The sequence below is a fragment of the Podarcis melisellensis genome (genome assembly GCF_964234715.1).
Source record: "Podarcis melisellensis genome assembly, chromosome: 3".
In the NCBI taxonomy this organism is placed as follows: domain Eukaryota; kingdom Metazoa; phylum Chordata; class Lepidosauria; order Squamata; family Lacertidae; genus Podarcis; species Podarcis melisellensis.
Window position 1 is genome coordinate 22,906,916 of NC_138530.1, and position 21,465 is coordinate 22,928,380.

A 21,465-nucleotide genomic window follows, 5' to 3' on the forward strand; every position below is an offset into this window, starting at 1 on the left:
CAGCCTATGACCTTGTGATTTTTACATTTCATCATTTGCCTGTTATGTATGTGCTTTCTTGGCCAGCGGATGCATTTGCTCTGGTACACTTCCCACAGTGTACTGAAATTATATGAAGGCAGGCAGGAGTTGGGACATTGCTATCTGAGTTCAGCCAGATGGAACTATACTGTGTACCTTAAGTACAATGTGCAATTGCATTTTCTCTCTTTATGGGTTTCTTGTGTGTCCTGAATGCATTTCTAATGTGCAGGAGCTTTGTGTAGCAATTTGTCAGGAACACTTTCTCTGGCAATCATGCTTTGAGAGCTGCTTCCGATTACCAGTTGCTGAAAATAACCGGAGGGGAGAAGACCCTTGTGCTTGGGTCCTTCAAGCCAGTTTCCCACAGGCATCTGGCTGACTCTTATGAGAACAGAATGCTGGAGTGAATTGGTCATTGGCTGATCCAGCAGGCTCTTCTCATCTTCTTAATTTTGCACTCAAAACCAAATTCTGAAATTCTAAATAAAGTATTACTGGATAATCTGGACATTGCCATTAACATTACATGTCACATTTCATGAATGAAACCTGAAAAAAGGTGATCCTGTATGGGTCTACTCAGAAGTGAAATCTACTTAGTTAAATGGCGCTTACTCCTTGGTAAGTGGGTGTAGGTTTACTGACCGAGTGGATAAAGTCTCTTGAATACACTAGAACATCATGTTACAGATGGAATCCATTCCGGAGGCCCGTCCGTAACATGGAATTGATGCAAGCCAAAGCGCTGCATCTGCGCATGTGCACGGTGTGATTTAGTGCTTCTGCGCATGCACCAGTCGCAAAATCCAGAAGTAACCCTTTCCGGTACTTCCGGGTTGCTACCGGACGCAACACGTAAACACGTAACCTGAAGCGGACGCAGCATGAGGTATGACTGTACAAAATAAAACAAAGGATGTTGAAAAGAAGTCCTATAACTTTCTTGTTCTTTGGGTGTAGGGGAATGCATTTAGTCTTTCAGGAACGTCAAGATTCTGCTTCTTATTTACACATCTTGGCTATCAAAATCTGCTATAAGTGTGCCAGTGGAGACTTGCAGAGGCCATTGAAGCCCTGACATCAAAGAATCTGTTCCACCCACACTTCAAATTCTCACTTAAACTGGGATTTTTGTTCTGCGATGAGTGGCCAGTTCATGATGTTACAGCCCACCCACTGGGGCTCTGCTGGAGAACATACAGTGTCCTTTTGATACTAAGATGTCCTTCCCAAGTCAACAACTTCTTGCAATCTGTGTTTTCCTGTTCCTCACACCTGGAGCTATGTTCTTTTTGCAAGAGTTGGGAAAAGCACTGTCAGCCAAGGGAGGCAGGTTAAGAAAAGGAAAGTGCAACTTAGGTAGTTTTATACTGAAGTATGAACCAAACCAAATTTATGCTCTGTCCATAGAATCTGAATTGAGGCAGTTAAATGGCCCTTCTTCTGTTCTCTCCCTCTGTTGCACCTTAATGGAAAGACTGTTGCTAGGTGGCGGTTGAGGGAGACTGACTCCTTTACTGGGTAGAGATACTTTGCAAATAGAAAATAAAACTCAAGATGTGGGCAAGCCTTCTGTAGCACAAGAAATCTTTAATAAAAACTATTTTTTTTGAAAAAAAAGATGAGGGTAAACTACAGGTTCATCTCAGAGCTAAGGGTTGATGGCTCATTCCCCCCCCACCCCATCCTGTGCCAACTCCTTTTAATCACATTTGGGGTCAATTCTTTAAAGAACAAGCCATGAAAAATCCACCCAGCTTTTCAAGCATGAAGTCCTTCAGAAGTGGTCTGGGGGCTTTCTCTTTCTCCATTTCCCCATTTCACATTTTACAGCTGCTTAGGAAAACTCCGTGGCCATTTGGCTATTACTTGTTTAAAATCTTTTTAATTATTCTATATGATTTCTGCTGTATTTCTGATGCTCTATGATGCTATTGTCATTCATTGTTTCTAAGACACTTTGGGTTTCCTTTGAATGAAAAGTGGCATAAAAAAAGCAACCCTCCGTTATTCACAACATTTTTGTTTTCTCTTTTGGAGCAGATGCTCGCCTCTGTATAAAATGCATCGTTATGATACCAGGAGTACCATGCAAACATCAAATATGTGAAGTTGGTGATGAAGGAATCTGCGTTGGCATCATCACCTATAAAAGTAAGAAACAGCTGCAAAGGTTGTGCCTTGTTTGGGCTCCATGGTCCACATTCCCCTTCTGCTTATTTTCCATTTCATTCAGCTTAGTGATATATCAAAGGGGAATAATTCATGGAAATGCCTTTGTATGCGTTATAACACTGTGACACTGGATGGCACTGTGGAGTCCCATCTTTCTCCAACATGATTTCCCATTATGAAGTTTACAACATGATTTCCCAAAACGTTTTTTTATATCTATTTCTAGATTCAGCCCTTGTGTTTCTTTATTCTTTCAGCCATCAGTATTACCAGGCTATTTAATGGAGAGCACCTTGGATATTTTATGTCAATTCCGCTTAATCATTGTGGGGGACTGAGGGTGAGGATGATACAAACCTTCACTCTTTTCTCTTTTCCTCTTTCTTCCTCTTCACACCTTGTCTCAGATGAGAAGTTTATAGATAAAATACACGATTGTGCAAAGAAGGATAAAGTGTGGTGTGAAAATTCTTCTCAGCGAAATGACCTGCTTCAGGAACTCAAGTGCTGTGATGATACTGATTTCTGCATCTCTTTCTTCTCCATCTCTACCTATAAGACACCACTAGATGTAGCAGCCATCGGAGGGGTTGGGGTAGGCAGGGCAACGTTGCTCACCTGCATTCCCAATGCTGAGCATTCCTAAGAGGAGGAAAGGTAAGACACAGGGTAGGGAGTTCAGTGAAGAAGAAGAAGAAGAAGAAGAAGAAGAAGAAGAAGAAGAAGAAGAAGAAGAAGAAGAAGAAGAATAGTAGTAGTAGTAGTAGTAGAAGTTTGGATTTGATATCCCGCTTTATCACTACCCTAAGGAGTCTCAAAGCGGCTAACAATCTCCTTTCCCTTCCTCCTCCACAACAAACACTCTTTGAGGTGAGTGAGGCTGAGAGACTTCAGAGAAGTGTGCCTGGCCCAAGGTCACCCAGCAGCTGCGTGTGGAGGAGCGGAGATGCAAACTCGGTTCACCAGATTATGAGTCAACTGCTCTTAACCACTACACCACACTGGGTCCCAGTGAGGTGCAAACATGGTGGCAGGAGCACTGGACTACCTCTGCTAAGCCTCTTCCTTCCTCAGAACAAACAGTGACTCTTGGCGTTGGGAAGGCAGGTGTTGGGAAGAAGCTGCCCAGCTTAAGCTGCTCCACCATGCATAAAGTGTTGGCCTGAGGGTTTTTAAAATTAAAAGACCTTAAAGGCCAACCTCAGAACAGGATTTGAAAGGGCAGAGAGTGTTTCAGACTGTTTCAAAACTATCAGGAAATGCAGGGTATTAAATTTTGAAGTGCTGCGTAATCAGTTTTGCTCCACATTGGCCAAGAGAATCCCTAGAAGGCATTTGAACGCACAGTAATGGTAATGAGGTAATGAGTAGAGGCAGTAAACGTGGCTGCTTAATGTTGTCTGTATTTATGACAAAGCAGGAGTTGAAAGACCTAATGGGTGGCAGGTTTAAAGAAGCTAGTGAAGGGCAGGAAAAGCAGTCGTGGACTGTTAGATAATTTGAAATTTGGCCCTTGTCATTTCTACTCATATGTTTGAATCTTCTGAAACACCAAGCATTAATATGACAATATCACATGTTCTTGCAATAAGCTTTCTGATGGGCAAACACCTGTCACCGCTTCTAAAGCAATCAGAAATATATATATATATATATATATATATATATATATATATATATATATAGTTTTTAGATGAACTTCTGAAAGAAATGCCTTTCCCCTTAAACGAAGCCAAGGTCATGGATCCTTTTTCCTTTCAAGGCTGGCTGAACGATCATCGTGAAGAGATAGATCAGAAGAAATCCTTCAGACTTTTTGGAGACAGCTCTGAAACTGAGGTAGAAAAAACATGAGTACTTTGAAAAGGAGGAGTTGAGTTGAGTGAATTATTTTTTCAAGTGAACAGGCAGCCTCCTGTGGAGAAGTGTTTTTTATATCTTATTCCGGGGCAGAGAATAAATAATATGCAATGTTCCTCAAGGATAATCTAGCCTGAAGATGTCCATTCTCTCTCTCTTCTATTGTCCTTGCACAAGGATGAGGAATCTCAGCCCAATCTCTGTTGAACTCCCAGTAGATGAAGGCGGCTGTAGTCAAGCCATGTCTGAAAGAATGCAGGTTCCCAAACCCTGAACTAGGAGAAACTCTATAGCAGTTGCATGCCCAACAGCCGTTCTAGAGAGCTATACAGATTCCTGCTAATACACAAACTGATTTACACCAGTACATCCGAGGAACACTGATTTAGTCATCAAGAAAAGAAACAATTGACGTTAAATGTGCCTTTTCAGTTAACATTTAACATAAATAAAAATAGATATTTATATATATAGGTTATATATTTATATAACTTATTCAAAGTATTGGTGCTGACCTGTATTCCTAAAGGAGCATCTCAACCCCATCATTCTGCCCAGACATTGAGGTTCAGCTCTGAGGGCTTTCTGGTGATTCCCTCACTGCAACAAATGAGGTTACAGGGAACCAGACAGAGGGCCTTCTCAGTTGTGGCTCTCTCCATGTGGAACGTCCTGTTCTACTCCATCTAGAAGCTGCTCACCAAAGTGTCAGGCAGTCTTTCTCATAGTGCTGTCTGAAATCCTCTTAGCTGGAGGTGCCAAGGATTCAATAACTTTCTGATTAAAAGGGTGAGCTCAACCACTGGGCCAATCCTACTCTCCCAATTCGTGTAGAAATGGTAGCACTGGGACTGGTGCCCATAGTCTCCAGGAGCTGGGACAAGATGTGCAGAGCATTGCTGCAAATACCAGTGCCAGCAAGGTTAACCATTGGGATCTGCCCCTAACTTCTAAACAGGGAGTAGGAGAAATGAGAAGAGAAAAATAAATGAGGAATCACAGCTGTTTGAAGTCCAGAAAAAGATTCCCATTAAGTTCAAGTGCAAGCCTCTGGCAAAAAGAAAATGCACTGTCTGTCCCAAGAGTGGTGTATGCTATGGATAAAAGCACAAAGCTATTAGTGGGAGGATCAGAAGAGTACAGGAGCAAAGACCATAGAGGTAAAGAGAGAGAAATGTGTAGATGTGATCTGTTACATTTTGTTTTTACATTCTGGTATACAAAGCCTTTGGCAAGGTTAATGCATCTTCTCACAATTTCCGTTAAATAATTTTACATTGACACAAATGTTTCTCATAGTAACACATTGCATTTTCTTGGTTTGTTGCCCAGGTTATAATTTTTGGACCAGGAATAACCAATGAGGGAGGAAAGAATGTAGATGTATGGCTATGGCAGCTGGTATGTGATGCAACTTCCATTTCACACTAACTATGTAGGTAGGGTAAAAAGAAGATTTTGGATTTGATATCCCGCCTTTCACTCCCTTTAAGGAGTCTCAAAGCGGCTAACATTCTCCTTTCCCTTCCTCCCCCACAACAAACACTCTGTGAGGTGAGTGGGGCTGAGAGACTTCAAAGAAGTGTGACTGGCCCAAGGTCACCCAGCAGCTGCATGTGGAGGAGCAGAGACGTGAACCCGGTTCCCCAGATTATGAGACTACCGCTCTTAACCACTACACCACACTGGCGTAAGTGACCCCTGGAAGGTTAAGTCCAGTCAAAGGCGACTATGGGGTGCAGCGCTGATCTCACTTCAGGCTGAGGGAGCCGGTGTTTCCGCACTGGCAATACCGTATTTTTCGCTCTATAGGACACACTTTCCTCCCTCCAAAAATTAAGGAAAAATAGTGGTGGGGGAACTTCTTTTCCTCCTCACCACTATGAGCTGAATAAAGAGCATGAAATCCACTCTCGACTCCGAGTATATTTCAGTGGCAGTGACACAGCACCGGAAAGGCAAGGAGTCTTAACACTGTCCCATATTCAGGAGGACCACCGGCTTTCAGGTTCCTGTCCCATGCCCTAATAATTTTTGACCCACACACCATAGATTGCTTTCCTATTTAGAATTAATGTGCTCCGTATGTTTTACAGTCGGTAGAGCCCGGCTATATGATGGGGAATTGAGACCTAGGGTCTCATTGCTTTGAACTGCATTGAATCCCCCCATATGTTTAATCTACTCAAATCCCTGGTGAGATGTTCATTCTCAGTCATGGCAGTCCAGTCTCATTACAAAAATCTAATGCTTCCACTTATTTTGGCAACACTCTGTATAGCTGACTGCTCAATTAAGCAATGACATTTTCCCTAAACTACCATTGTACTTCTTTCCATTCTGCTAGTTACCAGTAATTAAATTCAGGAGCAGGAGGTGAAGTGAGAGGCGGAAGGGATTTGGTATTTGGTAAAAAGTGTTCCGCATCCTCAGAAATTCTTCTAGCATTGTCAACAAGCAATGAATAACCTAAAGGGAGAGTTACAGATAGGTATCCGTGTTGGTCTGCCATAGTCAAAACAAAAAAAATTCCTTCCAGTAGCACCTTAAAGACCAACTAAGTTAGTTCTTGGTATGAGCTTTCGTGTGCATGCACACTTCTTCAGATACCCTAAAGGGAGAGTTTATTGTTATCGGGCAATGAATGCTTAGAGTCAATCTGAAAAGATTAAGTGATATGGTTTAAAAAACAGCAGGATCAGTGGAGGGGTGCATGTCTGCCATTCAGTCCCATTCTCTGTTTTGTTTTGAAGGTTCCAGTGGAAGAGAGCTGAAGCATCCATTGCTCTTTCCATTATTCAGGATCCTGCACGGAAAAGACCCTATACCTGAGTTGCTGGCAAGACTGATTAATAAAAGACTGGTAAAATGTTTTATGTGAGCACTGCAATCGAAGAAGAAAGAAGAAGAAGAAGAAGAAGAAGAAGAAGAAGAAGAAGAAGAAGAAGAAGAAGAAGAAGAAGAAGAAGGAGGAGGAGGAGGAGGAGGAGGAGGAATTCATTAATCTTGAATCCACACATCTAAAACTATGACACCACTTTAAACAGTCATAGATTTCCCCAAATAATCCTAGGAATGGTTGTTTTTTAAAGTTGCCACAGCTCCCTAAAAAGAAGGATTGATTGTTAAACAACTCTGGAATTGTAGCTCTGGGAAGGAATAGGAGAGTTTATAAGCAACTCTCAGCACCCTTAATAAACTACAGGGCAACTGATATGACTTTTCATATGTGGTGGGCATGTGAAATGTTACAACCATTCTGGGAAAGCGTATGTACAGAAATAAGCAAAATCGCGGATCAGGACATATAATGTAATCCAAGCCTAGGCTTATTAACAAATATTCAACTTAATTTGTTATACACAGAACTTACAGTGGTACCTCAGGTTAAGTACTTAATTCGTTCTGGAGGTCCGTTCTTAACCTGAAATTGTTCTTAACGTGAAGCAGCACTTTAGCTAATGGGGCCTCCCACTGCCGCTGCACTGCTGCCATGCGATTTCTGTTCTCATCCTGAAGCAAAGTTCTTAAGCTGAAGCTCTATTTCTGGGTTAGCAGAGTCTGTAACCTGAAGCGTATGTAACCTGAAGCGTATGTAACCCGAGGTACCAGTGTATTGATTTTCTTCTGGTGGCTGCACAATTACTCATAGCAAAGTAATTGATCACCTACACATCAGATAATGGAAAAAAATATGGACAATTGCTTTGTCTGAGAAATTAACAAAGAGAGTACGTGTCTCAACAAGGCATCTGATCTGGATAATTTTGTTGAAATATGTTACCCCTTTATGAAATATTCACATGGATTTATGGGAAAATCTAACTCATTAGTCTTCTATTCCAGGGAGAGGGGGTGGGAATGGGGAAAACCAATTGTTCTGTTAATGTTTATATTTTTGGAAAGCGATAATGGGGTATTTTTTTAAAAAAATGGAATAAAAATAAACGACAACTCCAAGATTTTAGGGGTGGGGGGAGCCATGGCTGTTTAAAGTGGCATCATAGAAATTTAAATGCATGGTGCGAATGTGGCCTAAGACAAAATAAAACATATTTCAGTGTTCCACCAGGAGTGAGGGCTTGTAAAACGAATGCCTAGTTGTTATATATAACATAGTGTCAGAACTCTTGAACATACTTGCATCACCCACAGCACCAGATTTAATTTTAAAAGTTGGCAGGTGTCAGTATATAGGTAGAAAAGTTCAATTTCGGAATTCTAAGGGCTGAAAGGGGTGGTGTGGGGTGCAGGAAAGGATCTGGACAATCTGAGCAAGTGGTTCATAAATCCCATTCAACAAAGCCAAAAGGAGCTGTGTAGTAAGAAGCTGTATTGATGGCTTGAATCATAAGTTTTGATTAAAGAAACTAGTGCGTTGATGAAAGTTTTAAAAGTAGAGGAAATGATAGAGCAAGTGATATATAGAGCCAGTGAATTCTTTTTGATTAACCAAGAAATCGACACATTGTGCATAACAACACATGCCCACCATTCTCTTGAAATCCAAGCTCCTCATGTTTCAAGTGTTCCTAAATGGTTGACTTTGCAGAATACAGTGAGGCCATTGAAGCCCTGACATCAAAGAATCTGTTCCACCCACACTTCAAATTCTCACTTAAATTGGGATTTTTGTTCCATGATGAGAGGCCAGTTCATAATGTTACGACCCACCCATTTATCTTTATACTTCCTTTCCAAGAACATCATGATCTCTAAGGTGTCATTAAAAGGATCAAAGGAAGAATCTCCTCCACCCTGGAGGAATCCAGTAAAGGTCCACATCTATTCCTCTGTGATTTGGGGCTCTGCAGGAGAACACACCTTTTGATACCAAGATGTCCATCCCAAGTCAAGTACTTCTTGCAATCTGTGTTTTCCTGTTCCTCACACCTGGAGGTATGTTCTTTTTGCAAGAGTTTGGAATAGCACTGTCAGCCAAAGGAGGCAGGTTAAGAAAAGGAAAATGCAACTTAGGTAGTTTCATACTGAAGTATGAACCAAACCAAATTTATGCTCTGTCCACAGAATCTGAACTTAGCCAATGTTCTCTCCCTCTGTTGCAACTTAATGGAAAGACTGTTGCTAGGTGGCAATTGAGGGAGAGGGTGAGCCAAGGGCAGCTGTTGTTGCAGTGAAGCTGATCAGAGAATTATAGAATCTGAGAGCTGGAAGGGGGCTTTCTCTTTCTCCATTTCTCCATTTCACATTTTACAGATGCTTAGGGAAACTCCATGGCCATTTGGCTATTACTTTTTAAAAATCTTGTTAATTATTCTATATTATTTCTGCTGTATTTCTGTTTTTTTAAAAATAATATTTATTATTTTCCCAACATAAAACACTACAAAGAAAAAAATTTAAACAAAACAATACAATACAAAAAGAAAAACACTATATAACATAACACCCACATAACACTAACACTAAGACATTAAACTAACAAAACAAAACAAAAACAATTTAAGACACATCAATCAATTTCAATATCTTATCTTTCATTCACTTGTTTCAATAACCTCCTCACACCTCCCTTTTTGTTTTCCACTTCAGTTAATTGTTTCAGCAATTCCTTTCCATCTTCCTCTGTTTTCTGTCCTGTAATTATCTTAACATATTCTAACCTTATTTTTCCCTTTAATACACTAATAATCTATTTGTACTTGGTTCCTTATAACATTTCTACTAAAGCCATATAACTTCATTCCAACATTTTTCTAACATACATTGATTTTACAGTATTTCTGTAAATAGTCTTTAAACTTTTTCCAGTCTTCTTCCACCGACTCTTCTCCCTGGTCTCGGATTCTGCCAGTCATTTCCGCCAGTTCCATATAGTCCATCAACTTTCTGCTGCATTTCTGTTGCTCTATGATGCTATTGTCATTCATTGTTTCTAAGACACTTTGGGGTTCCTTTGAATGAAAAGTGGCATAAAAATATAATCCATCAATGAAAGCAACCCTTCATTATTCACAACATTTTTGTTTTCTCTTTTGGAGCAGATGCTCGCCTCTGTATAAAATGCATCGTTATGATACCAGGAATACCATGCAAACACAAAATATGTGAAGTTGATGATGAAGGAATCTGTGTTGGCATCATCACCTATAAAAGTAAGAAACAGCTGCAAAGGTTGTGCCTTGTTTGGGCTCCATGGTCCACATTCCCCTTCTTATGTTTCACTACAATATCCCACTGTACGCATGTGGGTACCAGACAATACTCCACTCCTTCCCATATGTGCCTCCTAAACTTGTTTGTGTGTTTCTCTCTACATTCTAGAGCAGATTTAGGGGCTGTAGAAGAAGGTGGAGAGAGACATGTGTACCTGTATTCAGAATAGCTTTGTTTCCCCAGAGTAATAAACCTTGGACTCAGCTGCATTAGTAAAGAAAAAGTGTTTTATATGCGTTATAACACTATGACACTGGATGGCGCTGTGGAGTCCCATTCTGAAGTTTACAACACGTTTTCCTAATTTTATATATATATGTCTCAATTCATCCCTTTTGTTTCTTAATTTTTCAGCCATCAGTATTACCAGGCTTTTTAATGGAGAGCACCTTGGATATTTTAAGTGAATTCCGCTTAATCATTGTGGGAACTGAGGGTGAGGATGATACAAACCTTCACTCTTTTCTCTTTTCCTCTTTCTTCCTCTTCACACCTTGTCTCAGATGAGAAGTTTATAGATAAAATACTCACTTGTGCAAAGAAGGATAAAGTGCGGTGTGAAAATTCTTTACAGCGAAAGAACATGCTTCAGGAACTCAGGTGCTGTGATGATACAGATTTCTGCAATGCAAGCTTTTAAAACAGGCTGAGAGCCACCTCAAGATTCTGCCTTCCTGCAAAGAATAAACGTTTATTCTGTTCCCCCTCAGCTTGTCAACCTTTCTTGTTTTTTCCTTTCTTTCAAATATGCTATATTCTGTGGTGTAATGGTCCAAGATGGGGGTGGGTAAGTCTTCAAAATTGCCAGTATTATTTTGGCTGCAGTATCTGATAGAACCCCAAACAGAGCAGAGCCTGCCAGACTTGAAGCATGGGAAGTCCCAACAAAATATTTATAATTTAGGCTGAATATTTGGACTCTTTGATATGTATTTGTTTAATTTTGAACATTCTATGTAATTTGATTGGATTGTTAAAAGGTGAAACTCAAGAAAAACGATTTAAAAAGGGGAAAAAGCAGCCCAAAGAGCATGAAAGTTGAGAATTTTGGTCACTGTATTCTGCAAAGCTTAACATTTAGGAACACTTGAAACATGAGAAGCTTGTGTTTCAAGAGAATGGTGGGCAAGTGTTATGCACAATGTGTTGATTTCTTGGTTAATCAAAAATAATTAACTGGCTATATATATATATATATATATAATCACTCGCTCTTATTTCCTCTACTTTCAAAACTTTCATCAACTCTGTATTTTTTTTATCAAAAGTTATATTTCAAGCCATCAATTCAGCTTCTTACTACACAGCGCCTTTGGGCTTTTCCAAGTGGGATCTATGAACTTCTGACTCAGTCTTTACAGATCCTTCCCTTCACCCCACTCCATCCCTTTCAGCCCTATGAATTCTGAAATTGAATTTTTCTACCTATATACTGACACCTGCCAACTTTTAAAATTAAATCTGGTGTTGTGGGAATGGAACCCTTACTTGTGCAGGAGTTCCATTCCCAGATGCCCCATGCATCAGCAAAACACACGTAATTCTGTCCCTCCCTTTTCTGCCCCTGCCCTCACCTCATTCCCTTCTGGTGCCAAAAATGCTGCTCATGTCAGCAGCTCCACGTGTGCTGACTGTGTGCAAGAAGATGGTGCCTGCATTTATTTCTGTACTCTGATGCAATATATACACCAAACTCCCAGTCAATAGGGAATACAAACACAACTTATTGGAGACCACCTTGGATATTTTATGTGAAATCCAGTTAATCATTGTCGTGGTGGTGGTCATGACCCAAACATTCACGCTTTTCTCTCTTCCTCTTTCCTCCTTTCCACCCCTTGTCTCGGTTACTGGCAAAATACTTGGTTGAAAGACGGATAAGTCTTTGAAGTGTGGTTCTATAACTTATAAGCCAGAGCTCACCACCCATTATGAACTCCAGTGCTGCAGGGGTAAGGGTTTTTGCAATGGAAAACTGTAAGACAGGCTGAAAGCAACGTCAAGATTCTACACTCCTGCAAACAATAAACGTTTATGCTGTTTTCCCCTGGCTTGTCAATTTTTCTTGTTTTTGTTTTAATTGAGCTATGAGAAGTGGTCTAGCGGTCTGGGAAAGCAGGCAGGGGCTGGGGGTTTGAAAGAGAAAGTACTATCCCCCCCTCATGAATACAGTTTGGCCACTGTGTTCTACAAAGCTGGGACGCGGGTGGCACTGTGGGTTAAAACACAGAGACTTGCTGATCAGAACGTCGGTGGTTTGAATCCCTACAACGGAGTGAGCTCCCGTTGCTCAGTCCCAGCTCCTGGCAACCTATCAGTTCGAAAGCACGTCAAAGTGCAAGTAGATAAATAGGTACCGCTCCGGTGGGAAGATAAACGGTGTTTCCATGCACTGCTCTGATTCGCCAGAAGCGGCTTAGTCATGATGGCCACATGACCCGGAAGCTGTATGCCGGATCCCTCGGCCAATAGAGCGAGATGAGCGCAGCAACCCAAGAGTCAGTCACGACTGGACCTAATAGTCAGGGGTCCCTTTACCTTATTCTACAAAGCTAAGCATTTAGGGACTCTGAATAGACAACAGGATGCTGGACTGGATTGGCCATGCCATTGGCCACAACACTTGTGGGGGAGGATTTTTTAAAAAATAAATAAAGCTCACCTTCTTAAACTGCTAGTGAATCTGGGACAGGGAGCTCCCTTAAACACTACTGGACTCATTGATCTTCAAAGCTCTTGGGGTAGTCAGGGGTGTAGTGTACTTTCCAGGCACATTTTCAAAGGTTTATGGGCAGGGATAAAGAGGAAGTGGTTGGAACAACAGATATGATGCTTGGAGTCAGGAGGGATTACCTAGCCCTCACGTTGTGAGTGAGGATAGCCACACTGAATTGGACGGAGTGACCAATTAAGAAGCAGTTACCATATTTTTCGCTCTATAAGACGCACTTTTTCCCACCTAAAAAGTAAGGGGAAATGTGTGTGTGTGTTATGGAGTGAATGCAGGCTGCGCAGCTATCCCAGAAGCCAGAACTGTGAGCGCTCCCTCTCACTGTTCTAGCTTCTGGCTTAGCCACACGAAGCCTCTTCAGGGCATGGGGAGCATTCATCCCGCTGCCCTGAAGAGGCTGCGTAGCTATCCCAGGAGCCAGAATAACGATCCTTCTCGGTATTCTGGCTTCTGGGATTCAGAACATTTTTTCCCCTTGTTTTCCTCCTCCAAAAACTAGGTGAGTCTTATGGTCTGGGGCGTCTTATAGAGCGAAAAATACGGTACATATTAAATTGCTTTGCAATTTATCAGCCATGCCATGTTATTTCAAAATGAGAAGGTGCCCTCTGTTCACGTTCCCTTTGTTCCCTTGTGACTTCAATCCAAGAAATGGGGGAAATCCCCCACCTGATTCCAAGAACTTCTGATTCCTCATCTGTCAGCTATATAGAGAGAATTATTCAACACATCCACCCCAATAAACTGCTCCTTTAGCATAGCCCCTGCTCCCTGGAAGTGCCTACCCATTAATATTTCTCAGAGACACCCACTCTGTAACTCTATCTAATGTCTTATCAGTATTTTTAATGAATATTTTATATGTCCTTATGAAAACTACAGGGTTTTTTGTCAAATAGGTGGTAGGGAAATCTTGTCAAACTGACACAATTAAAATACTTTGGCCATCCTGGCTAGGGCAGCTGGCAGCTGAAGTCCAACAACATCTGGAAGAGATTCTCCATCCATAGCTGTCAACGTTTCCCTCTTTTTTTAAGGGAAATTCCCTTATTCCAAATAGGATTCCTTTCAAGAAAAGGGAAAAGTTGACAGCTATGTCTCCATCTCTGTTCTGAGAAGAGTCATAGCCAAGTACAGGCTTAGTATATATGGGGCACCGTGTTCATATCTTGGATTTCTTCTCTTGTCTTTTCTTTTGATGTGATCTATTGGCAAACACAAACTAGAGATGGCGCAGTGCTATAGCCAATGGTGATGGCAGCAACGCCACTGGGCACTTGTTTAATATATGTTGAGCCTGTCTTAGCTGTTCTCTGTTCCCATCAGCCCTAGCAGATGGTGGGCCACGCTGGAGGCACATCATGGGATGAGCCCATAGTGTCATAAACATAATATACTTGCCCTTCTAATTAGCAATACTTTTCACATGCTCTGTGAGGATGCTGTCCTCAACACCAGCTTTCCTTTTTGTGAGTGAATGGAATTGTTCACATATGACCACAGAGCTATTGGCTCCTACAGGAGGCAGTTATGGCCACCAGCTTAGGTGCCTTTGAAAAAGAACTGGTCAAATTCATGGAGTGGGAGGCCAACAATGACCATTAGCTATGATTGAGGTATATGCTTTGCCTCCATGGTCAGTTGCTGGAAACTGCAGGAGGGCAGAGTGCTCTTGTGTTTGGGTCCTCCTTGCCGTTTACCTGCAGGCATCTTGTTGGTCCCTATTAGAACAGGATGCTGGACTAGATAAAATATTGGCCTGATCCAGGAGACTCTTCTTATGTTTATAAACGTTCTACCATATTTTGTAACCCAAGGTTTCAGCCTGAGTTTTTCTTGCTGCTGTATGCAAAAACACATGAATCTGACCTTTGGAGATTGTAAGTAAAACCATTTTAACTTACTAAACGGTGTGGTTTATTAAATATTACAGAAGGTAGAAAGGGGAAACACTGTAACTGACTTAGAATGGGATCTCTAGAAGATCTAACAGCCCATATTCCCATGCTTTACTGCTGTATTTTTAAAACACTGTGGGGGGGGGCTCTTTATTACCAGAGTCTTCAGTTCCATGTTTGAATTTAGGGATCCAGTAAATTCTTTCCAATTAACTAAATAATCAACACATTGTCCGTAATAAATTTACCCACCATTCTCTTGAAACCAAAGCCCCTTGGGTTTTCAGTGTTCCTAAATGCTTAGCTTTGTAGAATACTTTCCATTTTAAACCCCCAGCCCCTGCCTGCTAACCTGGACCACTAGATCAATTCACGTAGAACAATTAAAACAAAAAGAATTTAAAAAATTGACAAGACAAGGGGAAACAGCACAAACTTTTATTGTTTGCAGGAGTGTAGAATCTTGATGTTGCTTTCAGGCCGTCTTACAATTTTCCATTGCATAAATCCTTACCCCTGCAGCAGTGGAGTTCATAATGGGTTGTGATCTCTGGCTTATAAACTACAGAACCACACTTCGGAGAATTAGGATTCCTGCAACCAAGTACTTTCCCATCAACTTTCCCATCTGAGACAAGGGGTGAAAGGGAGGAAAGAGGAAGAGAAAAAAGAGTGAATGTTTGGGTCATCACCACCACAACAACAATGAGAAACTGGATTTCACATAAAATAACCAAGGTGTTCTCCAATGAGTTGTGTCTGTATTCCCTATTGACTGGGAGTTTGGTGTATACAGTGGTACCTCGGGTTACAGACGCTTCAGGTTACAGACTCTGCTAACCCAGAAATAGTACCTCAGGCTAAGAACTTTGCTTCAGGATGAGAACAAAAAATTGCACAGCAGTAGCGTGGTGGCAGAGGGAAGCCCCATTAGCTAAAGTGGTACCTCAGGTTAAGAACGGACCGCCAGACTGAATTAAGTTCTTAACCCGAGGTACCACTGTATATAGTAAAATAAAAGGTAAAGGACCCCTGGACGGTTAAGTCCAGTCAAAGGCGACTATGGAGTTGCGGCGCCCATCTCACTTTCAGGCCGAGGGAGCCGGCGTTTGCCCACAGACAGCTTTCTGGCTCATGTGACCAGCATGACTAAACCACTTCAGAGCACAGAAACAATAACAGGCACAGCCCTACCTGTGCACAATCAGCCCACGAGGGGCTGCTGTCAATGTGGCATTTTTGGCACCAGAAGGTGGTGAGGTGAGGGCAGCGCAGGGGCAGAGAAGGGAAGGACACAATTACATATGTTTTGCTGGTGCATGTGGCAGCTGGAATCCCTGCACAAGTGAGGAGTTGCCTGTAGTCGGGTAATGCTGATGCTATTCTCAGTATAGGCACACATGTTCCACCCTCCCCATCCTCGTGGACTCCTAAATCTGCTCTAGAGGGGAGGGGAAAACCTCAGGCATGCATGTGGATAGGAGAGGTGGGGGGAAGATTGTTATGTGAGCAGACCTAACTACCCACATGCAAACTGGGAAATTGCTGTCAAGGATAAGTGTGCAGGAGCGCTAATTGGTGTATAAAGTAAGACAAGAGAACCATGTTCCCTAGACTCAGTTAAGATGCACACCCTCTTCTCCAGTGCAGGCGGATGTGAAGCCTTCACTTCCTTTGCATGCTCACACTCTCTTCAACCTTGCAGCAGCCAGGAAAGACGTGTCTGTGCTTATTTTCTCTCATATATATATATATATATATGAAGAGACAGAGGAATTGCAACATAGGATAGGAATTATGGTGGTTAAGAAAGTGAAATACCTTGGAATTTGGCTGACAATGAAAAATATAAATTTGTATAAAGTTAATTACGAAATCACATGGAGAGAGATTAAAAAGGATTTAGAAATTTGGAACAGGCTGAAATTATCCTTTTTAGGCAGAATATCAGTGATTAAGATGAACATTTTGCCTAGAATATTATTCTTATTCCAAACAATTCCAGTGATCAAAGGGATCTCAATGTAGAGAATGGCAAAAAATATTGTCGAGATTCATCTGGCACGGAAAGAAGCCGAGGATTAAAATGAAAATATTGATAGATAAAAAAGAAAGAGGTGGATTTGCCTTACCAGATATGAATCTCTATTATGAAGCGTCCTGTCTCGTATGGTTAAAGGAATGGATAACATTGGAAAAAACAGACCTTTTCGATTTAGAAGATCCTGACAATAGGTACGGGTAGCACTCGTACCTGTGGTATGATAAGGTAAAAGTTCATAAAGGTTTTTAAAATCATGTGATCAGAAGGTCAATTTAAATTTATTGGAAAGGAAAATCCCATGGTGGATATTGCCAATAGAGGTATTGACTGTCAAAAAAGTGAATATGGAAGGAAGGCAAGCAACCTATGAGGAAATCATTAGAAAAATGGAACAAGGGTTAAAGCTTAAACCATATGATCAAATAGAAGGCATGTTTACAGGTTGGCTGCAATCAGGTGAACGATATACTGAGTGAGGATAAAAGGAAAGCTGGGTTCAAGCTGAATCAAGATTTCAATTAGAATTAATAGAAGGCAGAGGTTAAATATTATCTAAGATGTATGATTTGTTATTAGAATGGTTTGCAAAAGATAAAGAGGTGAAAGAAGCAATGATAAAATGGGCTATAGATTTTGGGCATAATATTGAATTGGATGCATGGCTAAAATTATGGAATGAAAGTATGAAATTCACGGCATGTACGGCTCTAAAAGAAAATTTAATGACGATGATTTATAGGTGGCATTTGACACCAGTAAAGCTGGCGAAAATATAGAATCATAGAATCATAGAGTTGGAATAGACCACAAGGGCCATCGAGTCCAACCCCCTGCCAAGCAGGAAACACCATCAGAGCACTCCTGACATATGGTTGTCAAGCCTCTGCTTAAAGACCGCCAAAGAAGGAGACTCCACCACACTCCTTGGCAGCAAATTCCACTGTCCAGATATATAGGATGAGGGACAAGAAATGCTGGAAATGCAAAGAGACGAATGGAGATTTCTATCACATGTGGTGGACTTGCGATAAAGTTAAGAATTTTGGGGAGTTGATCTATAATGAACTTAAGAAAATATTTAAATATACCTTTCCCCAAAAAAACAAAGGCTTTTTTGTTGGGTTTGAAGGGGAGGGAGATTAAGAAAATGGACCAAAGACTATCTATGTACACCACAGCTGCGGCAAGGAATATGTTGGCCCATACCATTGCAGAGTAGCAGATGAAAATGATTAACTACGCGGAGTTAGCCAAACTGACCAGCAGGATTCGGGATCAGAATGATCAGAGATTCCAGGAAAGTTGGAGTAAATTTATTGTGTATTTAAAGGATAATTGTAAAAACTTAAAAACACTGGCAGGGCTGAAGGAACTCCTACAATGTATAATATAGATATTAGGATAAAAATTAAAATACGCGACTGAAGAGAATAATGGATACCCACTGAAGGTAAGGAGAGAAGTCGCAAGCTCGGCAGAGCTAAAAGTGCATATGTGGTTTAATGTATTGTAAAACAACTGTGTAAAGAAAATAATAAAAAATTATTGATAAAAAAATAAAATAAAAAAGAAAGACATGTCTGTGCTTGCTGTATACAAGCCCAGACTGCCTGCTTGAAACTATGCTTCTGTATTTTCCATGTGAGTATTCTGCATGTGTTCTCCTTGCTGCTGCATGGAACAACAGATAAATCCAACTTTTGAATCTGTAAGTAAAGCATTTGTAAACTTATCTCTCAGTGTGTGCTTTGTTCAGTGCTCAGTGGAATAAATGGGATATTAAAACAGGTTTAATAGCCTGTCCCTAGTTGTACTGCTGCACAAATTGTGACATGATTTTAAACTCTCCTGGGTCTTTCTGTGTGCTCTTTTTATCTAGGTATCTTGCTGGCTCTTCTCTTGTTCACCCACACACATGGGTCACCAAAATCTAATTTTTCCACCCCACACTTCGTGCTACATGGAATTTCACCCAGAGCATTCCCCTAACATATCACAATGTTGACATGTACATAGCCAAGAATCTTTCCATGTTTTTCCTACTGTTGCTGGAAACATTATAAACTCCTAAATGCTGAGGCATGTGATAAGGGCATTTCTGTGACCTCTTTCCCTTTATTGCATTACTAAGCCAAAATAAATGGAACTTAAGGAGAAGGGGGAGGTGGAGCCCAAAGACAGGACAACCTTAGCTGATGGTTCTTACTTGTATATATGAGGAGGGCCATGCAGGGGCTTCCATCTTTAGTTTCACAGGTTTGGAGGTTGCATGGGAGTTCTGGTAGAATGGTTACACAGTGCAGACAGATGATAGCATCTGCTCCAAAAGACAAAACCAAAATCCCATGTGAATAAATGACGGTGGTTTTGTAGCCATTTCATTGGAGGTCTTCATATTCTCACCAACAAAGGAAGTTTGGAAAATCCTGACTTGGGTTAGTAATAGTCGAGGACCATGGACATATTTACACTCAGGAGAAACTGACTCAGGGAACACACAACAACCAAACATACATCACAACTTGTTCCATAGGGTTCTTCTTTCAAAGCTAATTCCATCAATGAGAGCGGGAGGGGATGACACTTTGGCAGCCCCTAGGTTACAAACCATGTTGATTTGATGATCCCATCCATTTGCAACATAAGGAATGTTCACCAGCAGTGCACTTTGAGAAAAGAAATGGTTCCCTATCTTGCTTTCAGAATTCCTGATGTACAGACATTGGGAAAACAACAACAGGGACTGGCTCAGCTCTCTTCTCTTATTTCTGTACAATGTATCTGATAGCTTTAAAATTGCTGCCCCCATAAGCACATAGGGGCAGGCATCCTTTTCGCCATACAATTCCACAGGAAGGGACAGAACACGACCACAGAACTGTTCTAAGCAGTTGTAAAATGTTAAAGGGAGAAAGAGGCAGCCCCCAGACCACCTCTTCAGAACTTCATATTTCTGCTTGTAAAGCTGGGTGGATTTCTGATGGCTTGTTCCTCACACAATAGGCACCAAATGGGTGCCACCCCAGGAGGGAAATATATTGATCCACCCATCCCTAGCTCTTAGATGATGGAACCTATTGTCCTGAGACAAAGGTTTTTGAGAGCAGAAGCAGTAAGGCCTACACAATCATTCAAGCCTGCTAACTGCTAACTGTTAACAGCAAACTGCTAAGTCACTGTGACCCATGACACATCTTGAGTGAAGACTCATTCTCCCTACAAAAGTAGCCAGCCAGTGTGTGTCTCAGCTTGGTGTGTGTGTTGTGTTGTTGAAGACAGAGTGTCTCCAGGACTCTAGTAAATCCGTAACTGTGCCTCTGTGAAGAGTCAGATAGCTGCTATGAGCACCCTGTGTATACTCTTTAACTATGCTGTTTATGAACAACTTTATTTTCTTGAGTAAAAGTTTTATTCTGTTTATGAAGAAGACTCTGCTTTGGTTAATTTACCGCTGCACGACACCGATAGCCTGCTCAAATCTTGAGTCTTATTTTCTACTTGCAAAATATCTTTACTCAGAAAAGTCCTGACACACAAATTTAAATATTAGGGAGAGTGGCTTAAATAAATAAATTTGAGCAGACTGTAGCAGGCTGCAGTAAAGGAAGAGATGTGAAGCAGGGCCTCTCCATCATAGATTGCAGGGGGTTGGACTAGATGACCCTTGGGTCCCATCCAACTCTAAGATTCTCTGATTCTCTGATCAGCTTCACTGCAACAACAGCTGCCCTTGGCTCGCCCTCTCCCTCAACCGCCACGTAGCAACAGTCTTTCCATTCAGGTGCAACAGAGGGAGAGAACAGAAGAAGGGCCATTTCATTGGCTAAGTTCAGATTTTTCAGTATTAAACTAAAGTTTAATGAGATGGTTGGATAGTGTTTTCGAGGTTACCAGCATGAGTTTGACCAAACTGCGGGAGGCAGTGGAGGACAGAGGTGCCTGGCGTTCTCTGGTCCATGGGGTCACGAAGAGTCGGACACGACTAAACGACTAAACAACAACAACAACAACAAACTAAAGTTGCATTTGCCTTCTCTCTTAGGCCTGTCAACCTGCACTTAAGCTGCCTCCCTTGGCTGAAAGTGCTTTTCCCAGCTCTTGCAAAAAGAACATACCTCCAGGTGTGAGGAACAGGAAAACAGAGATTGCCAGAAGTACTTGACTTGGGATGGACATCTTGGTATCAAAAGGTGTGTTCTCTAGCAGAGCCCCAAATCACAGAGGAATAGATGTGGACCTTTACTGGATTCCTCCAGGGTGGAGAAGCTTCTTCCTTTGATCCTTTTAACAACAGCCTAGAGATCATGGTGTCCTCGGAAAGGGACTATAAAGATAAATGAGTGGGCCATAACATCATGAACTGGCCACTCATCACAGAACAAAAATCCCAATTTAAGTGAGAACTTGAAGTGTGGGTGGAACAGATTCTTTGATGTCAGGGCTTCAATGGCCTCTGCAAGTCTCCACTGGCACACCTGCCACTTTTAGGACCAAAAAACTGCAGGACGAGATCTGTAATCATCAATATTTTCACTTCTTGCACACTAATCTATGGG

General features: G+C 41.4%; 2 protein-coding genes and 1 long non-coding RNA gene across 5 annotated transcripts in view; 2 read left to right on the plus strand and 1 right to left on the minus strand.

The window, feature by feature from the left end:
• The window catches only part of HAAO (3-hydroxyanthranilate 3,4-dioxygenase), a 31,762-nt gene extending 24,808 nt beyond the window's left edge, over positions 1–6,954 (plus strand). Inside the window, exon 10 of one of the 2 annotated variants that reach the window (XM_081904393.1) lies at positions 6,813–6,954. In XM_081904393.1, coding sequence (XP_081760519.1) covers positions 6,813–6,891 — 79 coding nt within the window. In that variant the 3' untranslated portion in view covers positions 6,892–6,954. The remainder of the gene's footprint in view (positions 1–6,812) is intronic. The other variant, XM_081904392.1, reaches the window with a different exon arrangement.
• Positions 6,955–8,813: 1,859 nt separating this feature from the next.
• LOC309365938 (uncharacterized protein) lies at positions 8,814–10,945 on the plus strand. 2 transcript variants are annotated; one of them, XR_014166308.1, is made up of 3 exons: positions 8,814–8,958; positions 10,062–10,175; positions 10,740–10,945. XR_014166308.1 is itself a non-coding variant. In XM_081904568.1 (3 exons), the coding sequence occupies exons 1-3, from the start codon at positions 8,898–8,900 to the stop codon at positions 10,874–10,876; spliced, it is 309 nt and encodes a 102-aa protein (XP_081760694.1). In that variant the 5' UTR covers positions 8,814–8,897; the 3' UTR covers positions 10,877–10,945. The 2 variants fall into 2 exon arrangements, 1 of the variants encoding a protein (XP_081760694.1); XM_081904568.1 differs by having other exon boundaries at positions 10,065–10,175.
• A 4,342-nt stretch (positions 10,946–15,287) lies between these two features.
• LOC309365976 lies at positions 15,288–21,225 on the minus strand. Its single transcript, XR_014166340.1, has 3 exons — positions 21,025–21,225; positions 19,116–19,226; positions 15,288–15,493 (listed from the first exon to the last, which is right to left on the minus strand). It is a non-coding gene; the product is annotated as an uncharacterized lncRNA (long non-coding RNA).
• Positions 21,226–21,465: the final 240 nt, after the last annotated feature.